Source organism: Notamacropus eugenii, chromosome 3 (assembly GCF_028372415.1).
Source record: "Notamacropus eugenii isolate mMacEug1 chromosome 3, mMacEug1.pri_v2, whole genome shotgun sequence".
In the NCBI taxonomy this organism is placed as follows: domain Eukaryota; kingdom Metazoa; phylum Chordata; class Mammalia; order Diprotodontia; family Macropodidae; genus Notamacropus; species Notamacropus eugenii.
In genome coordinates this window covers 223428031-223438581 of record NC_092874.1, presented here as the reverse complement: position 1 = coordinate 223438581, position 10551 = coordinate 223428031, and the positions used below count along the sequence as shown (strand labels likewise).

Here is a 10551-nt window from a genome sequence, read left to right as displayed (position 1 = left end):
GACCAGCAATATTTTACAAGGGAAAAATTCTTTATTCTATTACAGCATCAATTACTATTGTCTTTCCTCTTATCTAACACGAATCTTAGTCCTTTGGTTTCAGTTCAGCTCTCTAAGTCACTGGGCCTTACTTTTTTCCTTTCTTGGGACCTTTGTCCAGCTGCCATTTGTTTTCCACCCCAGTTCTACAGATTTATACAGGAAACCCCATCTTAAGTCACAGAACTTATGATAAAGCAGTCTCTATTAATAACATGATTAGAACATTTAAGTAATTTGTAGCCATCAGTTTAATTAAATCTTTACTTGTGGTTGAACATGTTGGTTCATGCATTTATAGTAACTTACAAATCACTGACATGTACACATACGAAACTAAACCCAAGTCCCAGTACCTTGGGTATAGACCTTCCCATGGATGGATTCATTTGAGCCAGGCACTAAGTAGCATTTTCCTGGTGTTACCTGCGGCCAAAACATCACAACCACTGTGACAATGACAGGTCAGCGTGGACAACAGTGGAAGGAGCCAGGAAGTTTAAGATTCACAGGTGCTCTAGCCCACAAATTAAGACAAGGTAGGTGAAAGTGTAAACGTGTGAGGGAGGAGGGCAGGACAGGGGAGACGTTGTCTACCAAAGAGAAAGACTTCCCTTTTTTAGGGGTTACTTTAAGGGATAAAACTTAGAAAGGAGTCTAAGGATAAAGTGTTCTTCTCTGGCAACTTTAGAAAGGGGTAAAAGAATATTCTGGGGCATTAAGTGCTTAAGTTTAAGTAGCTTTGTTTCCCATCTAGTCCAAGCATTTACTTCAGTGGAAAATCACTCAGAAAGAACATAGCAGCAGATAGAGCCTTAATAAATGAAACGGGCTGTGTCATCCTAGGACCTGAACTTGATTACAGCCACAAACAGGGCTCCAATGCACAGGGCTGCTACCAGATAAGCTAATACTGATCATGTGGGGGTGAGCCCCACTCAATCATGTGAATGGACTCAGTTCCAGCTGGAAGGGCAATATTAGCGCTTCCTCCTACTTCAGGTTCCACACTGCCAGGCCTGCAGCATCTGTTCCTCTCTGTGGGTCTGTGACTGAGGGATGCGGTGTGGTCCCAGGCTGCATCTCTAGAGAGAGCAGAGAATAGGCTCATCCTTTCTGGCACCTCCCTCAATGCCTTGTCCCATGGTAGTTGGTGGAAAGGAAGACCACGGCGTGCAGCAAGAGGGACATCTCAGCATCTGAAAACACCAGTGTTAGTCCTGCAAAAAGCAGAGGCCCTGATCCCGAGACCTACAGCTTCCCAGCATGTGGAGGGAAAAGGATAAGGAGTTTGTTGATGGATATAAAGTGATGTCAGAGCCCAGGAATAAGGTGACAAGTACCAGTAGTTTGAAGTCAAGTTCCACTCTTATTCTAGAGCTCCCCCCACCCCCAGCATGTCTTCTTTCCATTTAGCCCTCAGTTTCGGTGAAATTAATGTGCTATTAAACATTCATCTCTTGGGATTCTGCTGGCTCCTGAATCCAGCAGCTGACTCTAGGGACATTTCCCTTCTAGCAAGGGAGATTCTTCAGCTTACCACCTGACACTCAAGACCTGATCTCTGGAGATCACAGCCCTCAGAGCAGAGTAAATACAGGGACTTAAATCTTACTTTTTAGGCTACAGGAAAGCTGCAACCATTCTTCCAGCCACACTCGGCACCAGTCTTCAGCAAGGTGGGTGGAATCCAGGCCACGGAGGTAACAAGCCTAGACATACCCAAAGAAGAGTTTGTCGGTAGTCATAGGGACAGGGAGAGCTTGGATAATGGAAATGGGGGATCAACCGAAGACCCTCCTTTTAGTAAGTTAGAGTTTCTGTACAACACACCTTTTACCAGAGCAATTTAATCTGGTTTGAGTTTCTCACATGCTCGTAGAGAAGCCAATGAGCAGGGAAAAACTAGTAAGAGGAAAAACAGGAAAATCTGAACCTTGGGGCTGCTATAGTGTATTGTCTTTAGGTTTGGTGTTTCAGAGGAAAAAAAAAACCAAGCACTCAAAATACCGTATCCAGTTTCTACACACAGTCACTAAGAAACTGAATGAATAACAAGACTGTAGGAGGGGGAAGCAAAACGAGTAAAGGACTACTCAAGCATCGTTGTGATCACAGAGTTCCCTAATGGCTTAGGGTTATTGCTAAAACCAGGCTCTCACCGATTTTACTTCCTGAGCAGTCAGCTGGCCAGTCCCCAGTCTTTTCAAAGCTTTGTCTAGCTGGTGAAGTACAGTGGTGTGTTTATTCAGACGGTATCTCAGCAAAACAGAGGGTAGGTGAGGTGTGAGAAGCATGGCCCGGCTCAAGGCTTTCTGTGACATGGCAGCATACAAGGACAAGGTTCACATATCATTCTACCAATTAGGATGGAAGGTTCAAGGTCAGTAGGGGCTGGGAAGGAGGAAGAAGACCCAAAGGACTTACTATGTGTGGAACAGAAAGATGAGCTATGTCCAGGGGATAGACAGAAAAACACTTCTTCAAAAGCAGCAGATCATTTAAGCCTGGGTGAGCACCATTCTGAACCTTGCAAAAGCAAGAGATTGGTGATGGTTAAATTCTGACATTGTACCTGGGAGGAGAGAAATGGGACCCTTAGTGACACCCCTCCATCTGGCACCACTATATATCTGCTCTGTTTCGTCAGCTGGTTTCAGGGAAATTCTGAGAGTTTGCTCCTAGTAGAGTGAACCTGAAGGGTACCTTGTTGCACAGCTGTGTAAAGTGCCGCTGGAGAGCTGTATTTGAAATCAAGGGGATGGCCTTTTCCAAGCAGTTGAGGATCTCTGGATGAGACTGCTTTCGGCGAGCATGGTAGATGTCCAAGAATTCCAGCTGCTGCTTGGAGGTCCAGAAATGCTGGATCAGCAGTTGCCGGGGGTACAAGTACCTGAAGGAAAAAGTATCTGTGGGTGTCAGCTTTTCAGAAACTGAAGCTTTCAGAAGGAAAAGGGAGATGCTTCATTTGGTTTCACTGCTCCATTCTCTTCCAGATGAGTTTCTGACTAAGCAATAAAAAAATACACTGAAGTAAAATTTCAAGAGCTGTAGAACGACTAGCCTAACATGCAGCAAACAAATGGCCCAGAATTTTTTTGAACCAAGGTGTGAAACATGAGTCAGTTACAAATAGTAAAGAGGCAGGGCAGTGTGGGGCCATGTAGGCCCTCCTCTGCCCTACCCCACCCCTACTGCCTTGCCTCTTTATGATTAGGCTGCTACCACAGAGCAGTGTGGATCCATCCCATCCAACCCTGAGAGTCCCGTTCTTTCAGAGCTAGTGAGGAGCTGAGGTGGCCTTCATGAGGAATGAAATCTTAAGTGACTACTTGGATAAGATTCACCAAGGTTCAGAAATGAAATGCTTTTAAAATGATACGGTAGGGAAAGAATACTGGATTGAGTCAGAGGTTGTGGGTTCAAATACCATCATGCTCTGCCACTTACTGCCTATATGAACTTGGGTTACTCTTCTTTGGGCCTCAGTTACCTCATCTGAACAATGGGAGGAGGGAGGTTTTGCACTGGACATGGTATCTAAGGTCCCTTCCAGTACTAAACCTATCATCCTATGATCTCTCTAAGAATGCTAAGGCTTAGAAACCTAAAGTCTATACTCACATCAGCAGAAAGACCAGGTAGTTGGCAAAGGGTGGGATGGAAATGATGCCCAGGAAAAGACACTTGGTGACATCTCGTCGAAACTGAGCAGGAAGTAAACATAGCCACTATTTCAGATTAGGAAGTGACTTCCTACAAAGGACCTCCCCCATCCCATTGAAGAATGGGTTCCTGTCACTCCCTAAACTATCTCAAGATGCTCCTCATCTTTTGCTTCAAGGCTAATCACTAGCTCACTCCCACAGGTGTCTTTCCTTTACTTTGTATGTTCAGCAACTCATTTGGATTTTAATGTTTATTTTTTAAATACCTATGTCCCTTCTATAAAGAAAAGTTCCTAAAGCTCCAGGAAGATTTACTCTAAAAAATAATGGCTCTGACTCAGTTCGCACATACTGAACACCCTCATCTGAACAGGAATGACAAACTTCTGGTCTCATAGCCAGCAACAGGAATGGAACAGAAAAGAAATCACCTGATTTCTTCTTTAAAGAAAACTGTGTCAAATATATTTCCCCCATGCAATACAATTCTTTGGTCCCTACCTGTCTCAAGTGTTCCATGTCCCGGTATGAAAGCTGATGAAACATTACTTTTTTCTGGGACATAAATGTCTTTATTCTTCTAGCCTTTTTTGCATCAGCCAAAAGCATCCGAAATCCTGCCTCATTAAAAAAGAGCACAGGGCGTGAGGTTAAATTCAAGTTGGAATGCTATCAGCCCCCTACTTCATGTATAGATATATACATATATATGTATAGATACATACATATATATGTATACACACACATATATATACACCCTTCATCACCCTATTCATCCCATATCAAAAAAACAAGTGTTATCCAACCATTCTGGAGAGCAATTTGGAACTATGCCCAAAGGGCTACAAAAATGTGCATACCCTTTGACCCAGCAATATCGCTACTAGGACTATATCCCCAAGAGATCATAAAAATGGGAAAGGGTCCCACATGTACAAAAATATTTATAGCAGCACTCTATGTAGTTGCCAAAAACTGGAAGTCAAGGGGATGTCCATCAATTGGGGAATGGCTGAATAAATTATGGTATATGAATGTAATGGAGTACTATTGTGCCATAAGAAATGATGAACAAGAAGACTTCAGAGAGGCCTGGAAGGACTTATATGACCTGATGCTGAGTGAAAGGAGCAGAACCAGGAGAACTTTATGCACAGCAACAACCACAGTGTGTGAGAGTTTTTTCTGGTAGACTTAGATTTTTGTAATAACACAAGAACTTCTTACCAAAAAAAAAAAAAATCCCAATGGTGGATCTCAAGGCAAAATGCCTGCCACACTCAGAGAGAGAAATATGGAAGTCACTCACATAATGTAGCAGATCATGTTTGTGTATGTGTATGTGTTTGTGTATCATGTTCTGATTTCTTATACGATTTCTTTCATTTATCTTAGTCTGACTACATAGCATGACTATAGTAAAAATATACTCAATAGGAAAGTATATGTAGAATCTATACAGAATTGTATGCAGTCGTGGGGAGGGAGGGGGGTAGTGGGAAGTAGGTGGGGAGGGATAAAATTGCAATTGTATGGCAGTGATTGTTAAACATTACAAAATAAAAAAAAATAAAAATAAAAAAACAAAAAAAAAACAAGTGTTTATTAAGTATCCTTGAAGCCTCTTTTAAGACTGCTCCCCATCTCTGCTCTCATCCTTTACTTTCCATCAGCAAATCCCCTCCTTTCCAGTCAAACTAGACGTGATTTTTGCACCATGTTTTGGGATAGCTTCCTTATTTTTTGTCTAATAAACTATATATGTTTTCATGTAAATCATGACCCATGACCCCCCCAAACCTTCATAAATTGACTATGGCAGTCTCTGCTCCCCTCTCTACCAGTCACATTTCTGTTGACTGTACCTGGTTGTTTTCTGCTGTGCTCCGCTAAAGGGATCATGTCTAACAATTACTAGCAAGCACAGCACTGAGCACCCTGAGCGCTAATCTGCTTGTGGACCAGCTTCAGACCCCCGAGGAAGCTGGACAAGGAGACCTCCTGCCTGCGTTCTGCCAGCTGACCAGTCACAGAGCTGCCCTCGGAGTGTTGCTGGAGACCCCATTCCACCTATTCCAACCAGCTGTGTGGCCAAGGAAAGGGATTCCCCAATGGGCAGGCTCCGGCGCACCTCCTTCCTCAGGAAGGACCCATCCGCTCAGCCGACCCTGCGGTCGGACCGAGCCCAGCAGGGCTCCACCGGGGGCGGATCTCGGCCGTGGCCCCAGCGACTTCCATCCTCGCCTTGCTCTTTACCTTTCACGAAGGCCGAGTACACGACGTAGAACCGGGGAAAGCGACGCTCCAAGAAGCGGTTGTACTTCTCGTTGACCACCTTCGTCTTGGCCACGAAGGAAGAGACGAAGCTCTTCACATCTCCCTTCGGGGAAAGGTGGAGCCTGGAAGGTCTGCAGGGGGAGAGACCACAGACTCCTCTTAGCCCCCGGGGCCCCGGGCTTCATCCGGCTTCCCTTCGAGGGGGCTGCTCCCTGCTGGACCCCAGACCCAAGCCCGGAGGAAGATGAGGCCAGGAAGCCTCGGGTTAGAACGGGGGAGGCCATTGTCGGAGGCGGCAAGGAAAAGGAAGGAGAGCGGATCGCGGTGGGGGTCCCCGGGTGCAGGCGGCGCGCCAGGGAGGACCCCCCACTGTTAGGGAGGCTGGGGGAGAGAAGGGCGCTGACCACCCCGGGGAGAACGGTGGCCTTGGAGAGCAAGTGAGTGAGAGGGGGAAGGGCTGGGGAGAGAGGGAAGGTTCGGGCACTGCCCGAAGCTGGGTCTGGGGTGTCAGGTCCGGGACCCGACGTCCGTCAAGTCCCTCACCTAGGAGGAAGCCCCCAGGTCGGGCTCCGGCGCCCAGGCTGCAGCCGCAGAGAGAAGAGGGGTCCCGGGGGAACGGCCGCACCGCCCAGAGGGACGCTTCTCCAGCAGACCCTGGACAGCGCCATCTTAACACAGAAAAGAGGCCCCCGTAGGGGCCAAAGGTCACCGAGAGGTCTCGAGTCGATTTGCGCACGCGCCTTCCATGAAAGAGGATTGGTGCCCCCAGTTCTCCCGGCACCGTTCCTTTTAACCCGCGTGACTCTCGTCCAGGATGGGCGATCGGAAAAGCTAGAGCCTAAAGCGAGTCAGGGCTGGGTCTCGTCGGGGGCACTCCGCGGGGGAAGGAGCCTTCCGGAAGCGCTACCGCATTTCCGCAGAAAGCGCGCCAGCGCAGGGGTCGACCTTGAGGTCTCTAATGCTCCCCGAGGGCAACGCCTTCGGACTCTGCCCGGTTCCAACATGGCAGCTGCCAGTAATTCTGGCCCAGGGCGCCCCCTAGCGGACGCATGAGGCTCTCCGTGCAGGTGAGGGTCTGCAGGCGTGTTCACCCTCCACAGGTGGCGGGACCCTGGCTTGGACAGAGCATTGGGGGTGGAGTCAAGGAGACCTGAGTTCAAATTCGGCCTCAAATACTTCCTAGCTGTGAGACCCTGGGTCTTAAATCTCAGTTTACCTAGGTTTCCCCGTCTGTAAAATGGGGATAATACTAGCGCCTATTTCCCAGGGTTGTTGTGAGGCCAAAGCCTGATGATAATTTGTAAAGCACTTAGCAAAGTGCCTAGCACAGAGTTGGTGCTTTACAAGTATTTTTTTCCTTGAACGAGTCCTTGCCTCACTTTAGGCCTGTTTCCCCCGCTGTACAATGAAGAGGAGAAAAATAGATTAGACCAGTTAACTTAAGCTTCGTAAGCTTTTTTTAAATATTTTGATTATTATTTCAATAAAATTGGGTTCCTTTTGTGATCCTATGTCAGTCAGTAAACATGCATGTATTTTACACATTTCACCTCTTTCTGAGAAAGAAAGCACACCCCAAAGATCCAGGACACAAGCAAAGTTAACAAACCCCTGAACTATAAGACCTCCAAGGTCACGTAATTCGTTTTTTTCACAGCACTTGTTTTTTTTGTCCCACTCATAACAGGGACCTGTGATTTCTCTGGCATAGGGAACTCTCAGATGAGTAGCTCTCTCTACCAATGCAAATCAACACCTTCTTGCCTGGAACACTGAGAGGCTAGTGGGGAACTCAGGGTCACACAGAAAGAATCTGACAAAGGCTAGAGGACTTAGTGACTTGGAGGCTGGTTCTCTGCACACTTTGCCTCTCTGAGCTTGAAAATGATCCCTAATTTGGAGATGACCCCTGTTTTTCTTTGTCCTTCCTTCTCGAAGAGTACTTTGACATCAGGAAGGTGATGCTGTGACTTACAAGTGAATGGGATTTAAGTGAGGGAGGCCTGTGCAAAGTGACCAGGCTCACTTTTTCCTCCAGAGCCATCTGGGTCCAGTGGCAAGATATAGATCAGGACAACTGGAGATGGCTGGGAATGCTGTGGGAGACCTTGGCTTTTTAAAGCTAAGGTCTTTCTGGGTTCTCACTTTGACTGAGGCAACATCCATTCTGTGATTAAGGCTAGGTAAGGGGTGCAGTGGATAGAGCACCAGTGCAGGAGTCAGGAGGACCTGAGTTCAAATCTCACTTCAGACACTTGACACTCATAAGCTATGTGACTTTGGGCAAGTCACTTAACCCCAATTGCCTCATTCTGGGTTATCTCCAGTCATCTTGATGAATATCTGGTCACTAGATTCAGATGTCTCTGGAGGAGAAGTGAGGCTGGTGACCTGCACAGCCCTCACTCACTCAAAACAAAGTCAAGTGCAAGTCATGTCATTATTTCTGTGATGGCAGGGTCTTCTTCTGAACACACACAGAAGGCTAGGTAAAAAATCAGCCAAGGAATGGCCCTTTTACCTAACCAGAAAAAATAAAATCAATCTGGGATTTCTGGTCAAAACAGAAACAATTACTATTTACATTAACTCTGAATTATTTGGGCCCATAGAAGACTATTAAGTATGCTTGGGTTGGAGCCTATCAATGGGTGGACCAATCAATGACAACCAGAATTTTAAGGGTTTAAGGAATGGACTTTAAGAAAGAAATCTAGCTAGTAAATCCCAAGGTATCTTGCTAGATTTCAGCCATTAAAATGTACATGCCTTTGGGCAGAGCACTCTCAGACAAGGGTATGATGCCCTAAGTGGACAGAGGAAAAGGAAGGAGGGAATTAGGGAGGGTTCAGTGGCAAGATATAAACCAGAACTAGAGATACCCAGATGACCCCTAATTAAAATTGGAAGGAGGTCATCTAGCTCAACGCTTTTACTTTACAGAGGAGGAAACTGAGACCAACCAGAGGTCAAGTGTTTTCTCTAAAACCATACAGCTGATAAGTAGATGACTTGAAGTCCATGCTCTTGCTGGGTCACCAGCTAGGATGATGGAATTAGGATCTCAAAAGGTCTTGCCAAACTGAAATGGTAAATCGGAAGTGATAAGAGTAAATATAATCTTAAATTTAAAATATAATTTGACATAATTAAAATATAAATAAGGTCCTACACCTAGGTGCAGAAAAATCACCACTCTGGGGAGAGACAAGATGGATGGAGTAGGCTATATTTTGTGATCATTTATGTAAAAAAGACTTAAGAATTGTAGTTCTTTTATCAAGGTCAGGTTATCATTTGAGATGATGAGGGATATTTACACTTCCCCCAACACAGCTAATACCTTCCTACACTCTTCTGGCAAAGATGGGAGAGAGAGTTAATGGTTTGCTACTTCAGCAATTACTTAGCACAGGGCATAAAGTGAATCTGCTGACTTGCTTTAGGGATGTTTTCTAACCTAACCCTCAGAGGAATCCCAAGATAATTCTGTGGCATCTTTTCTTTCAAATCACTGGGGAAAATAGGCTGGTTTTTTTTTCTCTACCTCTTCCCCCAAACTCCTCTTTACTTGTCCCTGTGTTTTTTTCTCCCCACTTGTCCCTGTGTGATATGTCTTTTAAAAACTAAACATTTTGTGTAGAACCCCTATAAGATTGCATGCTGTCTTTGGGAGGGAGGGGGGAGAAAATTTAAAACTTATGGAAATGATTGTTGAAAACTGAAAACCAATAAATTAATTATAATCCCCCCAAAAAAACCCTAATTATTCTACTAAAAATATAATATCAAATATTCCTTCATTCCCTCAGAGAGTTAGGGGGTCGAAGAAAAACTATGTTTGAAAAATGTGGTGTCTCTTTTCTGAGTGAATCATATATTTTGGTTTTGCTTGTGAGGATTCAAATTCTAAGACCACTCCTCTCTTTTCACGCCTTTTTTTTTATTAGGAGATATACTGTTTTCTAGAGTTAAAGCTCAGCGAGAAAGCTGTGCCCTGAGCTTGGCATAAAAACAATTCTTTGTTCTCACCCTCTGAATGAACTCTGCTGCAGCAAAATCACAGAATTATTTCACACCAGCCCCGGATGGTCCTTGAACTGGGACAAGAACCTGAAGCCCTTCTAGGAATCAAACTCGCTTCATTGTTGCTATTATCACCTCATTGCCATGGCTACAGCTCACTATCTGTTTCATTGTCTAGCCACTACTAATTTGGAGATGAGATACTGTGTATCAAGGCTGAGCGTGGCTGCAGTGGGCACACGTATTTAGTTTCTCTCTTGTGTTCATCTTTGTTTTCAAAGAAGACCATGCCATCAGAGAAATAATGACATGACTTGCCCTTGACTTTGTTTTGTGTGAGGGAGGGCTGTGCAGGTCGCCAGCCTCACTTCTCCTCCAGAGCCATCTGGATCCAGCGACCAGATATTCATCAGGATGACTGGAGATGACCCAGGATGCAGTGGGGGAGCTTGGCCTTTTTAAGCTAGGCCCGTTATTCACTTTTTCACTTAGGGGGAGTTAGATGTTGGTGTTTCCTTCTCTGAAAACTATGGTCAGACAA

The 10551-nt window shown here is 45.4% G+C and overlaps 1 protein-coding gene across 3 annotated transcripts; it reads right to left on the bottom strand.

The window, feature by feature from the left end:
• Nucleotides 1–272: 272 nt before the first annotated feature.
• LETMD1 (LETM1 domain containing 1) lies at nt 273–6904 on the bottom strand. 3 transcript variants are annotated; one of them, XM_072654700.1, is made up of 9 exons: nt 6528–6904; nt 5964–6115; nt 4209–4324; nt 3664–3746; nt 2746–2932; nt 2467–2568; nt 2202–2354; nt 1655–1751; nt 273–1238 (listed from the first exon to the last, which is right to left on the bottom strand). In XM_072654700.1, exons 1-9 carry the CDS (start codon nt 6650–6652, stop codon nt 1168–1170), a joined length of 1086 nt encoding a protein of 361 aa, XP_072510801.1. In that variant the 5' UTR covers nt 6653–6904; the 3' UTR covers nt 273–1167. The 3 variants fall into 3 exon arrangements, with proteins under 3 accessions (XP_072510801.1, XP_072510798.1, XP_072510802.1); XM_072654697.1 differs by having other exon boundaries at nt 273–1124; nt 6528–6886; XM_072654701.1 differs by lacking the exons at nt 2746–2932; nt 4209–4324 and having other exon boundaries at nt 6528–6772.
• Between the last annotated feature and the right edge of the window lie 3647 nt (nt 6905–10551).